At 41.7% G+C, this 25,841-nt stretch overlaps 1 protein-coding gene across 1 annotated transcript in view; it reads right to left on the bottom strand.

Annotated features, from left to right (window-relative positions):
* Nucleotides 1-25,841, bottom strand: part of LOC124721980 (catenin delta-2) — a 193,089-nt gene that overhangs the window by 54,549 nt on the left and 112,699 nt on the right. The window contains 1 exon segment of the mRNA XM_047247147.1: nt 13,851-13,990. Coding sequence (XP_047103103.1) covers nt 13,851-13,990 — 140 coding nt within the window.

The following is a 25,841-nucleotide window of genomic DNA, read 5'->3' as shown; positions in this document are numbered from 1 at the left end:
AGTAGCAGGTGGGTGGAGGCAAAGAGGGGAGGGGTCGAAGGCCTGGCCACAATGCCTCCCCCATACCTATCACTGAGCAGATGCATTATTCCCATGTATTCCATGTTTGCACCCATATATTACTTTAAATTGTAGAACAAAACTGATAGAGTTATTAACATAAAATAAATTACAGATTGCAGCCTCCAGTGGCGTGCGTTCATTGTAGAACATAACTTACAACAGTGAAAAGAGTGACGGAAAAATGCATAGCAAACATTCATACAGAAATATATTCACAGTTTAAGTTATTATGCACCGGATGCATGTGAGGTCTGTAACGAAGCCATTTATTTTTCAAAAATTGAAAGAAATTTCAGGGCCGGAGGGGTTTTGCCAAATTAGAACAGTTCTGATTTTAGAACCAACATAAAAGAATATGCCAGGAATAAAAAAGTGAAATAATAGTATTCTGCTTCTAACCAATAAAACTGTCCACCTCTTTGTAGCCCACATAAAGCAATAGATTAAAAAAAATTTGAAACCATTCCTTATATTTGATTCTTCTTCACCTTAAAATGTTCTTCTGTAATATAAAACATGTACTCGACTAAGTTCTAAGTTTTGTTTGTTACGACTTAAAACTGAAACTGTCCCAGAAGCCACGAATAACTGTTATTCTTTGCGGATGGGTAACATTTACAGTCTGGTTGTAAAGCTTCAGTTATCGGTATATGACTTTCTGCGGTTCTGTTGATAGTGCTAATTTCTTCCTAGTCCAGTTCCAAATTCTGATTCTATTTTCACATAAGAAGATGTGCGCTACAGTTTCTACAAGCCGAAATTTGTCACAGTATGGAGATGGTCTCAATTTGATTTTCCATAATCGTTCCGCTGTGGGTATGGTTGCGATTACAATGTAGCACCATGTGGCACTGACTCTAGTTGGTAGAATTTTATTGTTGATATTTTTCCAGACGTTCCTCCAGTTTTTTTGTAGGTTAATTTACCGGAATTGGTTTGTGAAGACGATTTCTGATAATATAATTATAGACTGTTCTAGTGTAGGTTTGTGGTGGTGGAAGTCTTATACAGCTCCAATCGCCATAGTACTTTGGACGTAATCTAGACTGGCACGCTACATTAACAGGAGTATTCCTATCCCTAGGATCTCACGCGAGGAACAGAAGTTTCGTGATGCTTGTCTTCGTGGCATGTCTTAGTTTAAAAAGTACGTCTTTAATTCCAAGTCCTCCGTTTTGCCTCTGCAAAGTCGCCATGTGGAAGGATACTTTGAAGATATTTTATTTCCACACATACCTAGAGGCTACAGCTAATATTTTATGTGCAGTGACCTGCGGTATAGGTAAGACTGCTACGACATGATATATTTTGCTAAGTATGTATGTATTTATAAACTGAACTTTCTGCAGTCGGTCTAACGATCGCATGCCATGCTCCTTCAACAAAGTTCCTACGACATTAAGTTTCCGCTCCCAATTTTTCGTGGCATCCAGTCCATAATAACTTAAACTGTGAATATATTTCTGAATGAATGTATGTTATGTATTTTTCCGTCACCCTTTTCACTGTTGTAAGTTATGTTCTACAAGGAACACACGCCACTGGAGGCTGCAATCTGTAATTTATTTTACCAGACTCTAGTTGGTAGAATTTTATTGTTGATATTTTTCCAGAAGTTCCTCCAGTTTTTTTGTAGGTCAATTTACCGGAATTGGTTTGTGAAGACGATTTCTAATAATATAATTATAGACTGTTCTAGTGTAGGTTTGTGCTGGTGGAAGTCTTATACAGCTCCAATCGCCATAGTACTTTCGGACGTAATCTAGGCTGGCACGCTACATTAACAGGAGCGTTCCTAACCCCAGGATTTAACGAGTGGAACAGAAGTTTCGTAATACCTGTCTTGGTGGCATGTATTAGTTTAAAAGTATGTCTTTAATTCCTTAATAACGACATCAATTTTGTTCTACAATTTAAAGTAATATATGGGTGCAAACATGTAGTACATGTGAATAATGCAGCTGCTCAGTGACAGGTATGGTGGAGGCATTGTGGCCAGACCTCGGATCTTCGACCCCTCCCCTCTTCGCCTCCGCCTACCTGATGCTGAAAGGGGGAAACCCTACCTCATTTGGGTGGTACCAAGGAAATCAAATACTGCCTGCCGGGGAGGCTGAGCGGTTCTAGGCGCTACAGTCTGGAACCGCGCGACCACTACGATCGCAGGTTCGAATCCTGTCTCGGGCACGGATGTGTCTGATGTCCTTAGGTTAGTTATGTTTAAGTAGTTCTAAGTCCTAGAGGAGTGATGGCCTCTGAAGTTAAGTCCCATAGTGGTCAGAGCCATTTAAACCATTTTTTAAGTATACAAGTATTTGCGAACAGTAGAAGCAGAATTGCAGCGAACTGATCACTTAACCAAGTGCAACATAGTGTACCTTTGTAATGAGTCATTCCAGCTGCATAGCTGAGGGTAAGATTTGTTAAGCATTTCATTGCAGAATTAATGTAATATCCACACGATAATCTCTGCAGTCATACTGTATTAGGAGACCGTGATTGGAGTACTATGTTGGTTAAATCGGATTACTCAAGCTGAGGCCAAATAAAGACAAGCGACGACGCCACAACACTATCTTTACTTAAGTAGGCAGTTAGTGCTGAATTATGTGTGCCACCATTAACGTTACTGAACGCAGTTTGACAGCATAACACCACCACAACTACTGACAATCTGAACCATTATCATCACGTAGTTGTGAATCGCAGTGGTTACAAGTTACCGACGTTTGTCAAGAATAGTGGAAAGCGCCTCTGAAGTTCCCTTTGGATTACGACTATGACGGAGAGAATCCAAAATAACAGTAATAGGTCACCTAGCGAAGAGAAGAGTCCATGTATTGTCTCAAGTTCTTGCAGTTTGATATTAATGCAGTTCCCGATGGTTTTACACTAACGGGTTCTTTTGGCTATCGAAATACTCATATGGAAATTATAAAAGTGTAATTGCTAGAACGCTCAACTACCTTAATAACACCTCATTCTGGATTGAATACGACTCGGAAAATGATGTTAATTTAACGTTTCCACCCATCACCTAGAGTCTTACTGAATGCAGTCTGAAGTGCACGCACATTTGCGTTGCCTGCCGCATGGATGCTCTGAAGTGTTGTGGCAGCTGGCAGTCATTGCTGAATACAGACATGTGCAAATATCCTCGCTGCTCTAGGGGAACTAGTCTTTGTTGCATTTTTTCCATACCGTAATTAGCACAATAACACTAGGCTTATTCTGCTGAAGAACTTGATGCCCACAAGTCCCTAAATAAGAATCTTCTAGCGGGAGTAATGCATGAAAGGAAACAGACTGTTGGACAAAAGAATGGACAGCTCCCTGCTGTATGCGTTTCCCATAGCGCCTACGATAAGAATCTGGTGTCATATTATGCTTCACAACCCTAAACTGTTTATTTTTTTATTTCATACTAAAACAAAAGTGGTGATATGAGAAGAGGAAATGACTTATATGCTTCTCAGGAACTTTAGTTTTTCGTGTTTATTTTCTCACTTCATACTAAAACAAGGGCATTAATATGAGAAGAGGAAATGAAATATACGCTTCCAAGACATAATATTTCCTGGTGTGCTGCTACTGCATACATGAAAGCCCCGCAGTTAATTTTTGTATGTTGGATAAATCTTGATATCACTGCACATTCCTTTGCGAGAAGGTTCCTATTTTCTTGGGATTCAAATAAAGTGGATATTTCATCACTGGTTAATATTCTGATGACTAATGCCATGATACCCGTTGCAATTGCTCCATGGCACCTGTGAGTCGAGTCTCGCGTTGGTTACTATAAGAACACGCAGGCAGTGATATCCGCTCAATGCAGTCAGAGCCATGGTGATTTCTTTCTGTTTATAGCAAAGCGTCTGCTGCAGTGTCCATGCTTAGCCAACATAAACAAATCGCGGCGGCATTGGGCACCGCTAATCGCTGCACTTGTCGCGAGCCTCGACAACAAGAACGCACTGTCTCTGCTAACGATACTATGGAGTTAATACATCTTACTTAACGTAATATGCAGGACGTGGGTTGGGTAAAAATTCTGTTTGTAACTTCCCATCGCATTAAAATACTTTACAGTCATATTTGATGCAATATTTATTGTTGGTTGTCTCTCCAATGTTAATAGTATTGATTCAGATTGTGCGTGAACACGAAAACACACACACACACACACACACACACACACACACACACACACACACACACACACACACACACACACACCCCTACTGTGTGTTGAACACCACATGCACCAGTCAATTCCTCAGCTGGCGTTGGGTGGATGAGATTTTTCAATTACCTTGCATTGCAAGAATTGTAAGCAGGAGACTGAAAGTAAATTGATTTGTATGCTAAAGAGTTGCGACAAAGCAAAGCTTGACCGATTATCAGATAATTGTCCACATGGGTTTTGTGGACGAGTATACTTTTAGTAAGCACCCAACCCACGATCAATACGTAAGATTTCTCGAAGGCGCAGGGCCATTGATTTCATTAAGTCGTCGACAGTGTAGCATGATGGTTCACTTCCCACAATACATTTTCTATATTGTCCAAAGGTCACTTGCATTTGTAGGTCCACATGGCAGTGAACTTGTTACCTCTGTCCACATATTCTCTATCTGGTTGATGTTCGGTGATCGTGCAACAAACTGCAACAGCTTTATCCTCTCTTGGTCCTGAAACCAATCACACACTGCTCTGCTGTGATGGATGGGGCTCTGGTCCTGTAAATAAACTGTTATCTCGTTAGTTCATATACTTATATTTAAATAACGTGTTTGTAATAAGCATATTCGATTATTATTTTCCACAGTGTTTAAGAATTCAGGCCCTGTATTAGATAAGTGATCTAGATTCAAAACAGTCCGATTAAGAATGTGGTTTACAAAATCCATCATATGATGGGAGTGGTAGTCGGATATCCACATTAAGACTGACTGGCCGAATCCGATTAGAACGATCTGGTATCGAAAAGAAATTACAGAAATCGGATAATTTAACGCCTGTATTGCAACGATGCTGCGCACATAAATTCCTATGATGGAGTAACAGGTAGCAACTGTCTAAGAAAAAGTGAGAAATATGTCTACTAGCAGCAATGTAACGTAATTATAACCCATATGTATGTGATGGAAATACTGAATCGAACAATACACATCCATTTCAGTGGTGGGACGATACACCATATCAGATTTGCTGATGACATAATGACAACAATAATAATAATAAAAATAATAATAATCCCGTGTGGCGGATAGGGGAAACCCTACCCCATATGGGTGGTACCGAGGATATCAAATACTGCCGGCCGGGGTGGCCGAGCGGTTCTAGGCGCTACAGTCTGGAACCGCGCGACCAATACGGTCACAGGTTCGAATCCTGCCTCGGGCATGGATGTGTGTGATGTCCTTAATTTAGTTAGCTTTAAGTAGTTCTAAGTTCTAGGGAACTGATGGCCTCAGAAGTTAAATCCCATAGGGCTCAGAGCCATTTGACCCATTTTGCAATCAAATACTTGGGGTGAACCAAATACTAACACAATCCTGAACGGCTACTCAATCCGTTGAACCCAAAATCCAGACGTGTCAGAGAGAAAATCACCGCTACTCTGGTCACCGTCTGTTAGCTCAATCACCTCGGCTGAAAATATTTGCTTCCAAAGCTTCAACACCCTCTGGTCCTGTCCGGCCCTGGAATCACCCAGGCCAAACTAAAGAAACACAAACAAACATGAACTGTGCAAGCAAAGTCAACTTTACCCTAGGTGGTACACAACCTGGCTGTCGACAGGCGGCAATTGGATTTTCGGGTTCTGGGGAGTCCAAGTTAGCACGGCAGAGAATATCGAAGATCTCTGGTAAATTTACCTACAAGCAGAAAATATAAATTTGATAACTAAGCATAGATACATTGATCCAAAGACGAAAACTAAATAATCTCACATAAGAAATCAACCGACAAAAAATTCTCATCCTTGCCTTTCAAGAACCACGACTAACAGACAATGAAACCTTCCATTACGGAAACCATTGTATCTTCAAGACCAAAATACAACAAAAGGTAGCGAAAGGCGTATCAATCTTCGGCATGGCATTTCTCGAACACAGGTCTATCATCACCTCTGTCAAAGAAACCACACCCATCAACAATCGATTTATGATACGCTCATTCAGAGCCCCAGTAAAAAATATACTCTCATCAATGCACATGCCCCCACCAACATCGAAAATAAGAAAAACACTGAAAATGTCGAAAAATTCAGGAACACACTCAAAGATACTATGAGCAAAATTCACCAAGATGGCATGAAGATAATAATGGGAGACTTCAACTCTCTATTTGGGACAGGAAAAACCTATAGAAAAATCATTGGTACAAATTCAACACACCGAAACGCTTAGACCAACGGCACACGTCTGACTGACATTTGCCAACAATTCAACCTCAAAAGGATATCTTCCCACTTTAGGAAAAAACCATTTCTCAGGTAACATGCTTCGCTACCCGGTGCAAGCTGCTTTTGTTCGCCTTTCGAGACTCGATGAAAGCCAGATTTTTAATTCTCTGTAGCAGAGCTACAAACAGGCAGATACAAATTCAATAAGGGAACCAAAAGACAACACTCGAGCAAAATTCATCTTGCTACTTTCAGTAATCCTTAGTGTCAGAGCGAAAACCATACGGTACTGCCAATTTCATAATACCACTTTTGTTTTCTGCCGACATATTCTTTGTTGTAGTGAATACATAATTTTATCTATGAATTGCCACATTTTCATAATACTTGCGAATGATACAGGAAGTGAAGTAAATACAGATCTTTTCAAAGTCAAAAGTCTGTAATATCCTACTAATTCTTGTTAAAACAGCCTCAATCGTCTTACAGACACTTCATGCTTCGCTACAGTCTGGGGCGCGTGACCACTACGGTCGCAGGTTAGAATCCTGCTTAGCGCATGGATGTGTGCGATGTCCTTAGGTTAGTTAGATTTAACTTTTTCTACATTCTACGGGACTGATGACCTCAGAAGTTAAGTCCCATAGTGGTCAGGCCCATTTAAAACATTTTTGAACTTAATGTTTTATTAAGATAGACTGCCGTCGTGATGTTTCTATAGCAAGCTGAATTTAATTTGTATTAGTACATTGAATATTTTAATTGCATTTTCCATTAGTTTACTAAACGCAACAGTAATCATCAAAGAGAAATTAATCAGCAGCAGAATTTTCTTTCGCGATATCTAAAACAATCTGACAGTGCTTAAGTTGTTTACAAATTCTACGCCCGTAGAATTCCACTGGTTCTAACGATGGCATTAAACCAGAGTAGTTTTAAGAGTATTTTCGTCTAGAAATTAATTGCCTTGACGGTTGACCGATCAGGAGCGGGGAAGGTAAAATTTTACTAATATATGACGAGAGGGACAAGTGCTTGAGAGAGGACTTCCTTATCAACACAAGTGCCTGAGAATGACTTTCCTATCAATCTCCTGGATAGTTTTGTTTCTCAAATCAACGGAGTACATTATCATGCAGTAGCACAGGTGATGTAGTTTTGTTGCTCGATTTTCTTACACTGCGACCGAAAGGTGCCGAATTCATAGCCTAAAACACACTTTTGGAGCTATTAGATGTAAAATATTATGTTCACACTACTCTTTGCTCGAGTTTACGTCTTTTGGTGGGGCTCAGCCTATCATTTCTTCTTAGGGAGTTAACGATAAAGGCATCGTAACGCGTCACCATTAACAGTATTGCATAGGAATGCTCAATGAGAGACATGACGACGTTCAATGATAGTCACTCCGTTGATTTTTGTTGTTTCGAATTAGAGCATGCAGTACTCCTACACCAGACTTCTGAACTTTCCCTATTGAATGCAAATGTCGCATGATGGTAAAATGGTAATCGATCACATATATGAGTAGTCGAGACTTCCTTAATGTGGAAAATCTTTCATGCCAGAACATTCTTTGGCGTATTTTTCCCAAAAGCACTCGCTCCAAACACAGTTTAAATCTTTCTAGCTGCCTCTTCTGCATTCACCCCTCTGTTATACCAAAAGTAAACGTTGTGTTGCAGATGTTACACCTTTTTCCATTTGCGACTCAATTTTAAAATGCTTAACTGCAAGATGATAATTAGAACTTCAAATTCGAAAATGACAGTTGATACATACACTGACAGCGTCGTGCCGCGTTCACCTGGGCGACGCCGGATTTCAGGCGGCCGGTGGCGTCTGGTCGGTGGCCGGTAGCTATTGCAGTGCGAGGAAACACTCGAGCGTAAGCTGTTACGATCGCGAAGCAGGCACGAGCTGTCCTGCGGAATTGTTTCTGGAATAGTTGTTGTTGCTGGTGGGTAGAATGTTAAGCGAATTATCTTCCATGTTCAATCAGACTCATAACTTTAGGCCGACATGTGATTAAAAAAAAAATACACTTGACGCGAACATGCGATTACAAGTTTAGAATGCACGACGATTACTACTAGACCACGGGCTCACCCAGTCCGAGAACAACTCAGAAGTAGACAACACTTCGTCCTAACACTTCCGCATCTTACAGTGTTGCCAGATTGTGCAGATAGCCGGACTTAGAGTTGTCAGGGGCGGTCAGTTTTATTGGCCACCTGAAGTGAATGACTCGGACTTAGTCTCTGTGGCGGCCGGCCGGCGGCAAGTTTTATGTCTAAGACTGTACATATCATTCATGCGTCCATGCGAAACTGGCAGAAAAATCCTCCTCTGAGGTGTAGTTTATCTCACACATGAAACTGGCTTGAATTTCAGTTGTTACCAAAGTGTTGGCCCTTCATGTAAATTTCTGTATGTTGTCATTTTGTGGTAGTTTCATAAAAATGCAGTAAATGAAGCAGGCAAAAAGGAATACAAACATCCCAAAAATGAGATTGACAGGAAGTGCAAAATGGCTAAGCAGGGATGGCTAGAGGACAGATGTAAGGATGTAGAGGCGTGTATCACTAGGTGTAAGTGAGATACTGCCTACAGGAAAATTAAAGAGACCTTTGGAGGAAAGAGAACCACTTGTATGAATATCAAGAGCTCAGATGGAAACCCAGTACTAAGCAAAGAAGGGAAAGCAGAAAGGTGGAAGGAGTATACAGAGGGTCTATACAAGGGCAATGTTCTTGAGGACAAAATTATAGAAATGGAAGAGAATGTAGATGGAGATGAAACAGGAGATATGACACTGCATGAAGAGTTTGACAGAGCACTGAAAGACCTAAGTCGAAACAAGGCCCCGGGAGTAGAAACATCCCATTAGAACTAATGACAGCCTTGGGAGAGCCAGGCCTAACAAAACTCTACCATCTAGTGAGCAAGATGTATGAGACAGGCAAAATACCCTCAGACATGAAGAAGAATATAATAATTCCAATCCCAAAGAAAGCAGGTGTTGACAGATGCGAAAATTACCGAACTATCAGTTTAATAAGTCACGGCTGCTAAATACTAACATGAATTCTTTACAGACGAATGGAAAAACTGGTAGAAGCCGACCTCGGGGAAGATCAGTTTGGATTCCGTAGAAATGTTGGAACACGTGAGGCAATACTGACCCTACGACTTATCTCAGAAGAAAGATTAAGGAAAGGCAAACCTACGTTTCTAGCATTTGTAGACTTAGAGAAAGCTTTTGACAATGTTGACTGGAATGCTCTCTTTAAAATTCTGAAGGTGGTAAGGGTAAAATACAGAGAGCGAAAGGCTATTTACAATTTGTACAGAAACCAGATGGCAATTATAAGTCGAGGGGCACGAAAGGGAAGCAGTGGTTGGGTAGGGATTGAGACAGCGTTGTAGCCTATTCCCAATGTTATTCAATCTGTATATTAAGCAAGCAGTAAAGGAAATAAAAGAAAAATTCCAAGTAGGTATTAAAATCCATGGAGGAGAAATAAAAACTTTTGAGGTTCGCCGATGACATTGTAATTCTGTCAGAGACAGCAAAGGACCTGGAAGAGCAGCTGAATGGAATGGACAGTGTCTTGAAAGGAGGATATAAGATGAACATCAACAAAAGCAAAACGAGGATAATGGAATGTAATCGAATTAAATCGGATGATGCTGCCGGAATTAGATTAGGAAATGAGACACTTAAAGTAGTAAATGAGTTTTGCTATTTGGGGAAAAAAATAACTGATGATGGTCGAAGTAGAGAGGATATAAAATGTAGACTGGCAATGGCAAGGAAAGCGTTTCTGAAGAAGAGAAATTTGTTAACATCGAGTATAGATTTAAGTGTCAGCAAGTCGTTTCTGAAAGTTTTGTATGCAGTGTAGTCATGTATGGAAGTGAAACATGGACGATAAATAGTTTGGACAAGAAGAGAATAGAAGCTTTCGAAATGTGGTGCTACAGAAGAATGCTGAAGATTAGATGGGTAGATCACATAATTAATGAGGTGGTACTGAACAGAATTGGAGAGAAGAGAAATTTGTGGCACAACTTGACTAGAAGAAGGGATCGGTTGGTAGGACATGTTCTGAGGCATCAAGGGATCACCAATTTAATATTGGAGGGCAGCAGGGAGGGTAAAAATTGTAGAGGGAGACCAAGAGATGAATACACTAAACAGATTCAGAAGGATGTAGGTTGCAGTAGGTACTGGGAGATGAAGAAGCTTGCACAGGATAGAGTAGCATGGAGAGCTGTATCAAACCAGTCTCTGGACTGAAGACCACAACAACAACAACAACAGCCAAGTTTTGTCATACACGACAATTTTTTTCCAGGAAAGCATTGTCCATGTTTTGCATTTCAATCAAGTTGCAGCAGGTGTCCACATGCCATTTTTGTTCACGAGTCAAGGTTTGTGGGACACACTGCGCACACACTTTTCTCTTCTTCAAAACGTTCTGGAGAATGTCTCAAACATTTGATTCTGAGACACTGTTCCACTGCGATGTGTAACACAACAACGTTGACGTGCTACGTGCATGGCCACTATTTAACACTGCCTGCTCACAACTGACTGGTTGAATGCACATCTGTTGTTTACAATTGTCATTTCAAGCTGCCACCATAGTTACTGTGCTGATGTTGCTTATACACCACAAATAAAATCAATTTTAGAACTTCTTAGATGGATGTTGTATTCTCCTGACGTGGTACCCACTGATTTCTTCCTCTTTCCTCAGATGAAAAAACCACTCTGTGGTAGACATTCCCAGAGTGACAACGACACAATTATTTAGGTGTAACATTTCCTAAACACCCAAAAGGCAGACTTCCTTACAACCCAGGTGCCCATCAAATCATCGATAATTGGGAAAAATGCATCACATGGAAGAGGGAACATGCAGAGAAGTATTAACTCCATCACCAAGTTTCATGATGACAGACTGATTTGTTTGAGATAATAATTAAAATTTTACAACTACCTATAATATGAGGGTAATCACAAAAGTAAGGTCTCCTATTTGTTTATAAGTACAGGGACCTGTTTATTTCTACAACGGTTTACATCAGTTAACAGCTTGAACATTTAGCTATTTTTTGACATAACCACCACTTCTGTCGATGCATTTTTGTAGACGCTGTGGCAGTTTTGGTGTGCCCATGTCATATCGGCTCACCACTATGCTGTTCAGAAAGTTATGAACCTCTTCTTTCACCTCGTCTTCAGAGCTGAATCACTTTGTGGCCAAATGTTCTTTTAACTTAGGGAACAGGTGATACCCACTGGGTGAAAAGTCAGGACTATAGATAGGGTGGGTGGGTGATCATGTTCCACTGAAACTGTTGTAGGAGAGCAACGGTTTGCCGAGCGATGTGTGGGCAAGCGTTGTCATGGAGAATGTGTACGCCCTTGCTCAACATTCCTCTTCTCTGGTTCTGAACTGCCCGTTTGAGTTTTTTCATAGTCTCAGAGTACCTGTCAGTGTTAACTGTGGTCCCAGTGGACATAAAGTTGGCCAAAAATACACCTTTCCGATCCCAAAAAAACGGTTATCATGACTTTACCGGCAGACTGTGTTTGTTTGAATTTCCACAGCTTTGGTGAAGGAGGATGCCGCCACTGGCTTGATTGTTGCTTGGTCTCAGGTGTAAAGTGGTATACTAAAATGTCAACTTTCACGGCCGGAAATATCATGTCTATTATAATTATCCGGGCTGTTATGCCATGGTCGGTTGATGAATTCTGTGGTGATTCCCAACGTTTCGTCTCCGACTGCGGGAGACATCTTCAAGGGGGTCCGTAGCTTGATGGAAGGTCCAACACACACACTGGCTCGCTACTGACTGCAGCTAAATTCCGTGTCCGCGCGCCCCCGCGCCGCGGCGTGACGTCACGTGTTTTGAAAACGTCAGTGCAATTGGCCGCTGTCCGTCGCCGTCGATCGCCGTTGCCATCACCCAGTAGTGGATGAGTGGTACACATCTTCTTTAACACCAAAAGAACTGTTTCTAAACGTTTGGAAGAGCACAAGGGAAATCGAAGAAGAGGAGAAACGGAATGATCAGCTTTTGCGGAGCATGCTTTCCAGCCAGGGAACCACAATATTCGTTTCGAGGAGACGCAAGTACTAGCGGCCACGAGCGGATACTACGAAAGGCTCTACAGGGAGGCAATCGAAATCGCTAAACACCCAAATAATTTCAACCGAAAGGAGGAGGGCGTCAAATTAAACGGTATATGGATGCCGGTGTTAAAGAAGATGTGTACCACTCGTCCACTACTGGGTGATGGCAACGTCGATCGACGGCGGCGGACAGCGGCCAATTGCACTGACGTTTTCAAAACACGTGACACCACGCCGCGGCGCGGGGGCGGGCGGACATGGAATTTAGCGGCAGTCAGTAGCAAGCCAGTGTGTGTGTTGGACCTTCCATCAAGCAACGGACCCCCTTGAAAATGTCTCCCGCAGTCGGAGACGAAATGTTGGGAATCACCACAGAATTCATCAACCGACCACGGCATAACAGCCCGGATAATTATAATGGACATAAAGTGGTATGCCCAAGTTTCCTCACCTGTGACAATTGTGTCCAGAAAGTTGTCCTGTTTGGCTGCAAGGTGATGAAGAAATGTGCGGGAAGCATCAACTTGCTGCCACATGTGGTTCTCAATCAGCATTCGTGGCACCCATGTTGCACACACCTTCCGGTAGTTCAATGTTTCCATTAAAATTCTGTGAGCAGTGCTTCAGGAAACCTCAGGAACCAACATGCAGAGATCACCAAGGTTGATCCGCCGATCTTCATGCATGCTTTGCTCAATCTTCAACACTGCCTCCTCAGAAATTGACATTCTCCCCCGCCCCTTTGTTCGTCGTGAATTTCAGTCCGACCAGCTACAAACTCTCTACACCACTTACGAACATTTTTGACATCCATGCACGACTCACCATACACTTCCGTCAATTGGCAATGGATTTCAATTGGTGCGTGCCCTTTGCATTCAAAAACTGAATAACTGCGCGCAATTTGCTCTTGGCGGTAACATCCAGCAGGAGCTCCATTCTCAACGGCTGCCAAGCCAGGACTGAGCACCTCAGCGTGGTGTGCTCGTGTTTACACACAGCGCGTGAAGAACTCTTCATAAAAGTGTGACCAACTGCCACAGAAACAGAGTTCTGTACTTATAAAAAATAAGAGACCTTACTTTTGGGATTAGCCTTGTATTTGTGTCATATCAGACAGCACGTAACTGAGAAAAAGCAAAAGGCGAATGAATAAACCCTCACATTCAATTTGCTCAAATTTTTCATTAATTCTTTAATAAAATTGGAACTCCAATCCTTACCGCAAAACTCCTGATGCATTCCTGAATATTGTTGACCAACACGTTTCACCAGATGATGTGGAATCCCAGCCGGAATGAGGGATAATAACATGGTTCACAATCACTGCAAGGCCATCATCTATTATTGATCTTTTTAGGTCCTGGAAGATAATAAATATTAAACAGAACAGAGCAGAAGAATAAATGTAGATACATAAACATGGCATCCCCCCTTTCTCTCTCTCTCTCTCTCTCTCTCTCTCTCTCTCTCTCTCTCTCACACACACACACACACACACACACACACACACATACATACAAATTCTGTGTTACCATACTAAACTGCTTTACAATATTGTACATAATGACATTAGTAACTAAAATCATTTCCTTGGCTCACATCACAGTATTACTTGATGTCAATGTCTCCTTCAGTTTTGGAAAGTTTACACTTGCTGCAGAACTGAGGTGATGCTAACTGACAGCTGCAGATTTTTCTGTTTTCATAATGAGGAAAATTTATAATAATGACTGGTTGAAGAAAGACAGACCAGGAATTAATATATTATGAGTTCTGTTCTTATGTGAAAATTAGAAAAATAACTACAGAAGATGATAAAAAAACTCAGTTTGTTGATGACTTTGTAATGTCGTCAGTGATGAAATGGACAGTACAATTCCGCTGTCAGCTTTGAATGCTGGTTCTCTAAATTTTCTCTGTGGTGTTCCTCAAAAAGAATGTTGCCTTCCCTCCAGGGATTCCCATTTGAGTTCCCGAAGCATCTCCAACATGCCTGCACGCTGATCCACCCTCCTGATAACAAATCTAGCAGCCCACCTCTGAACTGCTTCAACATCATCCTTTAATATGACCTGGTGCGAACACTTGAGCAATACTCGAGAATGGGTGGTACTAGTGTTCTACACCTGGTAGCCTTCACAGACGAACAACACTTACCTAAAGTTCTGCCTATACACCAAAGTTAATCATTTGTTTTCCCTACTACCGTCCTTAAATACTCGAGCTATTTCATATCACTTTGTAACGTTAAACCCATGTATTTAATCAACATGACCATGTCAAGTGGCACAATATTAATGCTGTATTCAAACATTATAGGACTTTTTCCCACTCATCTTCATTAAGCTACATTTTTCTACATTTAAAAGTAGCTGCCATTCATCCCCAGAAATAACAATTTTTCCAGCTCATCTTGTATCCTCCTACAGTCACTCAACAATGACATCTTCCTGCACACCACACCATCATCAGCAAACAGCCACAGACTGCTGCTAACCCTGTCAGTTAGGTCATTTATGTATTTCGAGAATAATAACGGTCCTGTCACATTTCCATGTGACACTCCAGATGATAGCCTTGTCTCTTGCCACTGAGGACAATGTATTGGGTTTTATTACTTAACAAGTCTTTGAGCCATTGACATATCTGGAAATCTATCCCGTATGCTCGTACCTCCGTTAACAGTCTGCCATGGGGAACCCTGTCGAACACTTTTTGGAGCTCTCATTTCAGAATGTAAGTGGAGAAATGGTGCTATAGATACACAAAGTGGAAGAACGCTACACTGCCATGATTGATACAATGTTGTGAGTTTTCACAGATATTTTCAACACCGGTGAATTTGACATCTTTTATAATTTACTTCCTGCAAGAAACACTATAGAGAGAAAAAAAAGTAAGAAAGAATGATGTCTTGCAGAACATTACTTAATGGCTTAACTGAAAACTAAGTAGAACATATAGTCCAGAAGCTCACTTGTGATGGAAATATATTGGTACTCTTGGCAATAAATAGCCCTAATCTGTTTAAGGTCCACCCCCAGTAGCTGAGTGGTCAGTGCGATAGAATGTCAATCCTAAGGGCCCGGGTTCGATTCCCGGCTGGGTCGGAGATTTTCTCTGCTCAAGGACTGGGTGTTGTGTTGTCCTAATCATCATCATTTCATCCCCATTGATGTGCAAGTCGCCGACGTGGCGTCAAATCGAAAGACTTGCATCAGGCGAACGGTCTACCTGCCGGGAGGCCCTAGTCACACGACATTATTATTATCTCTTTAAGGATGTCTACATAGAAACTGGCACCACTGGTCACTAGGGAGATGTAGCGACAATGATTGCCAAGGTACAAAGAGGAGTAAAAAGACTTACAGGTTCAGCAGACCATATAAAGAGGCAGTAATGTGATAACTAAATAAGTTTTAGCTCTAGACACGCACACATAGAATAACTGTGGCTGAAGTTGAAAGAATAATTGACCAGATACTGGATAAATATATGCTTAGTAGAGCAGTCATGATGGGAGGGATGCTCCATGGTATACAGTCACTGTCGAGAAACTTATAAAGAAACAGAGATTACTGCGTAATACGTGTAAAACAAAGCACAGGGTTGGAGATACTGAATGAAATGTGTTTGGCTGACAAGACAGCAGCAAGTGAAGCCTTCAGTGACTACCATAGCAGAATGTGATGGAAAGATCTTTCACAAAACCTGAAGAAATTTTTGTCACATGTAAAGGCTGTTAGTGGCAGCAAAGTTAGTGACCAAACAATCGTGGATGACAAAGGAACTGAAATTGAGGATACCAGAGCTAAAGCAGAAATGATGAACTCAAGTTTTCAATGATGCAGAAGTGCTGCCATGATTTAATTCTTACACCACTCAATGGATAAGTGAAATACATGTTAGTGTTAGTGGTGTTGAGTGCTGAGTAAGTGTTTAAGGAGATCAGACAGCTAAGGCAATCAGTCTCCTGTTCACCCACCAGGATAGAAGTAGTGTACCCAATCCATATTCATACATAGTAAATTCTGTGTGCAAGTGTGAGAAAGTGTTCTAATTGTTTGTGCAGCATGTATTTGAGGCAGAACATGGGAACCAACGCGTATTCACCTGGTGGGAATGTGGGAAACCTGCCTAAACATTACACCCAGGCTGGGCAGTAAACCAACCCCTCCTCGTTAATTTGCCAGATGTGTTCAAACCTGGGGCTGGGATACGTACCTGTCCCAGATGCGGTCGTGTTAACATGCGTGGCTACCTGGACAGGTAGTGGTGTTGAGAAACAGCTGAAATCTCAAACTGAAAACAGCTCCAGCACCTAGCGGGATCTCTGTCAGATACTACAGCAAATTTGCAGCTGAATTTGCTCTTATTTTAACTGCAATATACCGTAAACCACTCAAACATAAAACTGTGCGCAGTGGTTGAAAGAAAGTGAAGGTCAAAGCAATCTGCAATATCGTTAGCAGTAGTGATCCACAAAATTATCATCCAAGTTCACTGTTGTCCATCAGTTGTAGAATATCTTATCATGTTATGAGCTCAAATAAAATAAGGTATCTCAAACATAGCAACCTCACCCAAACACTGACAGTATGAAACCAACTCATTTTTTTCTCACATGACATTTTGAAAGCCATGGGTTGAGGCAGTCATGTAGTCTTGGCCCCTGGGAAGTATTTGGCTCAGTACCACACCAATTTTACTAACAAAAGTATTTTAATGAGATGTATAAAACAAACTTTGTTACTGGACTGAGGATTTCTTGGTAAGGAAGGTACAGTTTGTTATCTTAGATGGAGAGTCACTGATAAGATTGTTTTTACCTAAGTAATTACTTATTCACATGATCTACGGTTGTTTCTAAGCAAGCAACAGTCTGGCCTGTTCTCACATCGTACAGCAACAGTTTCTTGGACCTACCCCTGTCACCTCAACAGTATATCTATCCCTTTATACTATTTATAAGCATTATCCATGCATCACCTCATCACCTCAGCCATTTCTTAGACAGATTGTATCATGTAGTATCACCATTCCACACATCCCTACATCAGCACCCTTACAACTAGGATCCACTTATTACTTACGTCTACATACATGCTCTGCAAGCCACCATATGGTGTATGGCGGAGGGTACCACATATGACTACTAGTCATCATCTTTCCTATCCCACTTGCAAATGGAGCAAGGGGAAAAAATAACTGTCTATATGCTCCAATATGAGATATAATTTCTCTGATCTTGTCTTCGCAGTCCTTATGCCAAATGTACATTGGAGGCAGTAAAATTGTTCTGAGGTCAGCTGCAAATGCCCAGTCTTTAAATTTTCTTTATAATGTTTCATGAAAAGATCAGAATCTTCCCTGCACAGAGTCCCATTCAAGTCAATGCACCATCTCTGTAACATTTGAATGTTGATAAAACCTAGTGATAACGAATCTAGGAGTATACTTCTGAACAGCTTTGATGCCTTCCTTTAATACAGTCCAGTGGGGATCCCAAAACACTCAAGGAATTCTCAAGAATGTGTTGCACAAATTTTCTATATGTGGTCGTCTTTGTAGATTAGCTACACTAAAACTCTCTCAATAAACCAAGCTAACCATTCACCTTCCCTATTACTACCTTACATGCTCGTTCCTTTTCATGTCGCTTTGCGACGTTAAACCTGGATATTTAATTGACGTTATTGTGTCAAGCAGCAAACTACCAACACTGTGTTTGAACATTAGCAGATTTTTTTTCTACTCATCTGCATTAAATTAAATTTTTTGCCATTTATTGCAAGCTGCCATTCATCTCACCAAACAGAAACTCTGTCAAAGTCATCCTGTATCTTTCTACAATCACGACGACAGTACTTGCCCATATACCACAGCGTAATCAACAAACAGGCACAGACTACTGCTCACCCTGTTCATCAGATCATTTATGTACAATGAGAACAAAAGCAATCCTATGACACTTCCCTGGGGCACTTCCTAACGATACCCTTGTCTCCAATGTACTCTCACTGTTCACGTCAACATACTGGATTTTATTACTTACGATGTCTTCAAACCAGTCACATAGCTGGAAACCTATACTGTATGCTCAGACTTCTGTTGACAGTCTGCAGTGGGACACTGTGTCAAAAGCTTTCCAGAAATTTAGGAATATTGAATCTGCATGTTGCTCTCTATCCATAGTTCGCAAGGTATCGTGTGAGAAAATGACAAGCTGAGTCTCACACAAGCAGTGCTTTCTAAATGTATGTTGATTTGGAAGAGAAGCTTTTCTGCCATAAGGCAGTTTATTATATTTGAAGTTAAAATTGTTCAAGAATTCTGCAGCACCCCAGCATTAAGGATATAGGTGTTACAGTGTAAAGTCAAGTACCGGCACAAGAGAGCAGAGAGGGCTGCGAAGATGTCAGCTAATTGCACACTGACTGACCCCTCTATAGGATGACAACATGATGGCGGAGGACATAAGTGCCGTGCCAACTGATTGGGGCCTACTTCTACAGCAACATCAAGATTAGGCACTTCAAGGCCAGCGACTTAGGAATTGTATACACTAAAGAGATTTCTTATTTTCATGTTGCCCTTTGCTTGCAACACTTCTGTGTTACTGTCAAAGTTAAGTATTGTTATCGATTCTTTTCGTAATAAAACTCTTCAATACGATTTGCTTGAATTGTTGTCCAGCGATCTGAGAACCAGGTTTCCTAGACATGCCAGCTTTGACAACTAGGCAGGGTTCAACATTGGCAACAAGTTATAAGAAGAACCCAGTGCCTGGCGGCCACGGATTTTCTTTTGTGTTTTGCTGGCACCTAGATTCTACATTGACTTTTCTTTGCAGGGGTGTGTTTACTTGCTTTAACAGTGTGTCTTATAGTGCTTTTGATAATCAGCGTTTTCAAGTGGGCATTGCAGAAATTTTCTTTGCTTTTGTACTTATTTTTATTCTTGCCTTGTCTGTTTATTGCATTTGTCTTTTCTGCTATGAGCAACCCACCCCCTGCTCAGGCACCGCAGCTGCAAGTGATAGATGCAACACAGCTAACACGGATGTGTCAGTTTCAGACCCAACAAATAATCACAATGCTAAACATGGTACAGCATCTCCTGGCGAATCAAACAAATACAGTGCAAAATACAACACCGGCTGAAGCTCTGAGTGCCATACCACCTTTTAACCAGTTTAGTAAAAAAGTGGCTTGAGTGGTTGCAACAGTGTGAAGTTCACGTAATTGCTCACAATGTACCAGATACTGTGAAACTGCATTATTTATTGTCAACAGTAGGAAGTGCAGTGTTTCCCCTTATTCAGAAATTATTCCCTAGCGCTACTCCCAGGGAACTTTCCCATGATTAGGTTGCAGATTTGCTAACTAACTATTATGACCAACAAGTGAATGTGGTAGCAGCTAGGTACCAATTCTTTAATTGCAAGAAACGGTTAGAAAAAACTTATCACGAGTGGGTAACAGATTTGCAGGGTATGACCAGGAAATGCAAATTCAAATGTGCTTGTGCTGCTTTATACTCAGATTCACGTGATGTTGGGTGATGTGATCGTGTACAATGTAACTGATGACAGACTTAAAGAACAGATTTTCCAACAGTCCAATCCATCATCTCAACACGTAGTGCAAATACTAGATCAGTACGACTCAGGTGCTGTGTTGGTCAATAAATTTCAGCAGCCACCAATTTGTCAGGTTGAGTCGTCTCTTCCTTGCGACCAGCCCATTAGGCAGCAACAGGATCTGCGCGCCACGTCACGTAAACAGTTCTCCATGACATGGCAACAGCTCTCTAAACAGACGAACAGAATTAAGTTATGCCCTCAGTGCTATTCACAGCACCAATGCCAAGACTGCCCGTCCAGACAAGCACAGTGTTATGCTTGTGCCAAGAAAGGTCACATACAATCCATATCTTTGCAATGGAACAACCATAAGAATTCTGCCCACTCATAAAAAATCTAGTCACAAGGCCCATGTCATAAATGCAGTGTAATCAACACCTGCTGCAGGCATTAGCAAAACTAGCAAGCAAACAGTTTCTCAAACTTTCGTTAATTTGCATATTAGTGGAAAACATGTGAAATTTCTATTGGACACGGGTGCCTGTGTTACACTGCTGAATCATAACACACATGAACTGTTAGGCTCCTCACAACTGTCTAAAACTAGCATGCACCTGACTGCTTATAATGGACAACACATTCCCGTTCTTAGAAAATGTACACTGCCAGCCATGTATTGCTCGCATACGCAATCTGTAACTATCACTGTGCTAAAATCACACAATTGTGAGAACACATTTGGCCTTTATTCGTTTGGCTTTAAAATTCAGGAGAATGTGTTGTCAGTGTCTGCATTCAATGCAAAAGACAGTTTAGCTAGCTTGCTGAAAGAATTCCTTGAACTCTTTTCTAAAGGTTTAGGCAAGGCTAATAATTTTGTTGCAGATATTGCTATGAAAGACAACGCTCAGCCGAAATTTTGCCGGGCCAGAACAGTTCCCATTGAGTTACGGGACAAAGTGGCAGCTAAACTGAAAGAATTGGAAGATAGCGGAGCTATTACACCCCTACAAGCTAGTCAGCGGGCAAAGTCCACTGGTTTTGCTCCCCAAATTGTCAGATTGCATTCGCCTGACTGATACTTATCCATTGCCACGCCCTGAGGATCTCATGGTCAAATTAGGTGCTGGTCACTACTTTTCAAAAATTGATTTGTGTGACGCATATCTTCAAATACCACTAGATGAAGAATCTCAAAAAGTACGTGTTGTGAACACTCATTTGGACATGTTTAAATATTTGCGTTTACCTTTTGGATTGCTTCCGCACCTGCCGTTTTCCAAAGGTATTTGGAACAGCTTACTGCACAAGTACCAAACTGTTCAAACTATTTTGACGATATTGTTGTAGCAGATTGCACACCTGAAGAACACATTGCAAAATTGCATGGTTTGTTTCATGTGTTATCTGACGCAGGACTAAAGTGTAGACTTAGCCATACATAATCTGCCAGTTCCTTGTACTGTCGCAGAATTGCAGTCAGTCTTAGGGAAAATGAACTATTATATTTGATTCATACTGAATGCTGCACAAATCACAGCTCCATTGCATCACTTGCGCCACAAAAATGTCCAATTTGTTTGGACGGATGAGTGCCAAGACGCTTTTCAAAAACTTATAGATGCATTTCTCAGTGATCAATGTTGGTTCATTTTTATCCTGAAAAACCAGTTGTGTTGCAAACTAACGCTTCCTCTTATAGAATCAGTGCAGTGCTTTTGCACATAATTGGTGACAAAGACAGGCTTATTGCTTTCGCATCAGAAGTGTTGGCCAAAGCTCAGTGTAACTATTCACAAATAGAGAAAGAGGCATTGGTAATTGTGTATGGTGTCACCAAATTCCACCACTATTTGCATGGCAGAAAATTCTACTTAGTAATGGATCACAAGCCATTGCAGTCCTTGTTTCATCCGATGAAGCCGATTCCCGTACAAACTGCCCGAAAATTGCAACGATGAGCTTTGGCTGTTGTCTCAATATCAGTACGAGATTGTGTATCGTCCGACAGCTCAACATTGTAATGCGGATGCACTTTCACATCTTCCGATTGGCCCTGATACAGACTTTGATGCTTATGCTGCATCTTGTTGTCACATTGATGCTCATCATTCTGTAGTACCCCAATACTTTGCATATCAGCATAGCCTCGCTGTACAGAAAGGTGTGATTCCTGTTCAAAATTACAGTGGATAGTCACATGTGTTGATTCCCAAAGCTTTGGAAAAAGAAGTGTTGCAGTTACTTCACCAAGGACACTGGGGGATTGTTCATATGAAACAGCACATCAACACTGTACTTGGCAGGTATGGACACCCAAATAGAACAGATGACATCACAGTGTCATGCATGTGTGGAAAATCACTCCACTCCACTACAAAAATTCTCTGCTTGGCATAAGTTGCAATCACCACTGCAGCATGTGCACATGGACTTTGTGGGACATTTTTTGGAACACTCGTTGGTTGATTGTGGTATACTCTTATAGCAAGTTTTCTTTTGCTGTGCCAATGAACTTGACAATGTCACGTAGCACAGTTCAGGTGTTGTCCTCTATATTTTGCCTCGAAGGCTTGCCTTAAGTCATAGTGTCAGACAATGGCCCTCAGTTCACATCAAATGAATCTAAAACATCTGTCAACGCAATGGCATACAGCATCCAACTAGTGCACCGTTACATCCACAGTCAAATGGCAAAGTGGAATGTTTTGTCAGAACTTTGAAGCATCGGATGGCCAAACTTCTCTCTCTCTCTCTCTCTCACACACACACACACACACACACACACACACACACACACACACACACACACCAGGGATCAAGCACTGCAACTGTTTTCGCCTCATATCGTTCACACCCATGAGATGGACCATCGCCAGCGGAATTGTTTCACGGATGCTGCCATCTGACACTACCCCACCTGCTCCACCCCCCTCAGCACTGGAGCTGAAGGACGGCTGCAAGTATCGCTTCACGCCACATGATATTGTTTTTTAAGGGTTTTTAGCAGCAGCAGATGGTGGGCATGAGGCGAGATCCTTTGTCGACTTGGCGCATGCATGTATCTCATTTCAGACCCACATGGATTGCAGTGCCGACATCACAGTCAACTTTGCCACTGTCACGTGCATGAATATCCTTCTGTATCTCTTCCCCCAGATTCACAGATCCCGAGGAAAGCATGGCCACAGCAGCCGCCAGAGGGTGTCATCACGACACCATGGAATGACCCCACCGAGACGGAGCCTTTGCCTCCTACGCCTCCTCTCATCCTACCGATGGAATTGGACACTCCCCCCCTCACAGGCCGCAGCAGCCGGCGCCTTCTATGTCTTGCTATGGGCCTCAGGAGGTGGACGTGCACCCTTCTAGTCATTTTCTGGGGGACGTTTCCGTTGAGCGAAGGCCGGATGTCCCCTGCAGCCACAGCTTCCAGTCCCTCAGAGCATCCACACTCCTGCCTCCCCCGCTGTTGTCAATCTCCCTATGTGACGACAGTCTGTTGCTTTGGGGGGGGGAGGAATGTTACGGTGTAAAGTCAAGTGCTGGCATGCCAGTCGGAAATGAGAGAGAAGAGAGGGTTGTAAAGAAGACATCAGCCAATTGTACACTGACCAACCCCCCCCCCCCCCCCCCCCCCCGAAAAGGACGACAATGCATGGTAGTGGCCTCTATGCGAAGAAGACATAAGCGCTGCACTGACTGGTCATGGCCCACTTCTACAGCAGCATCAAGATTAGGCACTTCAGGACCAGCGACTTAGGAATCGTATACACTGAAGAGATTTCTTATTTGCATCTTGCCCTTTGCTTGCGACACTACTGCGTCATTGCACTTTTTTCCTGTCATTTGGGACTTTGCGCTGGGAAAGATATTCATGCTACATGAATGTTATGTAAGGAGCCAATGCCATCCAGTACTACCTGTAAAACTGAACTGATATTTTGTCCTGACTTGGTGACTTTTTTGTTTCCAATGCCAAGTATATCCATTTCTATGTCCTCCATATGGGAGTATTTGCAACAGTCAAATGATGGTATGTCCATATGATCCTCCTGCATGAATGATTTTTTAAATGCAAAATTTAAAACTTGTTCATAGGCTTTGCTTCCTGAGCATTTTCAGAGTTTTGTTATTACATCATGGTGGGTCTTTTCCATCCTAAATCCACTTGTTTGGCACATACTTCTCCAGAGCACAATTTACAAACAGTTTAAACTTTGCTGATAATTCCTCTACATCTATCATATTAGAACTAAATGATATCCATTCATTGACTAAGTAGGGTGTTAACAACTGCATAACTGCTTTTTCCAGTGTAAACACTCCCCTAGTGTTCTTGAGGGATTTACTGACCTTCATAAACATCATTGCTATGATGACACCATTATCACTGATCCCTGTCGCTATACTGACATTGTCAATATGGTCAGGTCTTTTTGTAGTTACAAGGTCTAAAATATTTCAACTGCATTTGTGTTTTCGAACTAGCTACTCAAGACAACTGGAGGACAAAGGTGTATATACCTATAAAACCTGTGGCACCAGCCAAAAGTCGATTAAAAAAAAATGATGATGATGATGTGGGAGACCATATGCTCAATAAGACAGGTCTGTCTGTCAAAACTGCGTTTACTCTCTCCTAGCCCCCCTCTCCCAGACAGACTCCTCCCCCCAGCCCGTGTGCGCTCTCTCTCTCTCTCTCTCTCTCTCTCTCTCTCTCTCTCACACACACACACACACACACACACACACACACACACACACAAATAAGTAAATTATATATAGCTTGTAAATAGAGAAGGAAGTGCCTCCATTAAAGATGTGAAAATTTAATATTCCCATATGTTTCAAAACCAATAAAACATTGCCTTGTACTTGTGAGTACAACAGCAATGCCTGGATGACATCAAATCTTCACATGATTTCTCTGAGGTTTATATGCCGAGATGGGTGCAGCAGAGAGGAAAGTAGTATTTATCATTGAGTGGTGCTATGTACATTCCAAGAAAACATAATTTTTGAGAAAAGTAAATAATGTTTTCATTTCTCCAAACAGCACGAGCTATCTAGAGGCATTGGATATTGACTTAATGCACTCTCTTAAAGCCAAATTTGGAGTAGCAATTGTGCAAAAGTCAATTTCATTTATAGAGAGGAAGGAAGTGATGAGACTCAACATATCTTTGTTGCTGTCTGGAATTGTATAACACAACACACTGAGTTAAATTGTTTCTTTCTGGTAAATTGTCCCGATGTCCCACCCAAGAGATACATCAAGTGCTTGTGAAGGACCACTGCAAGGTATGAGGAGGAGGTGGAGTTGGTGGCTTTGACAAATGATGATGATAGTGGTGGTGGTGGTGGTGGTGGTGGTGGTGGTGGTGGTGGAGGTGGGGCTGTTGCAGTAAGTTTCACAGCGGCTGTGCAGGAAATTGATATTGCCAGGAACTTCTTTTCCTCTTTCAGTGCAGACAAATCAGTTCTAACTAACGTCAACCAACTGGAGCAACAACTTCCATCACGACAATATGTTGGAAGGACAAAACAAAAAGAACTCTTGTCGAGTTAAAAAAAATAGTGTTCTGTTAAACCTGTGATGATATATACGTGTGTATTGCATTTA

The sequence above is a fragment of the Schistocerca piceifrons genome, chromosome X (assembly GCF_021461385.2).
Source record: "Schistocerca piceifrons isolate TAMUIC-IGC-003096 chromosome X, iqSchPice1.1, whole genome shotgun sequence".
NCBI classification, from domain to species: Eukaryota; Metazoa; Arthropoda; class Insecta; order Orthoptera; family Acrididae; genus Schistocerca; species Schistocerca piceifrons.
The sequence above is the reverse complement of the archived record's forward strand: the minus strand, read 5'-3'. Positions and strand labels throughout refer to the sequence as shown.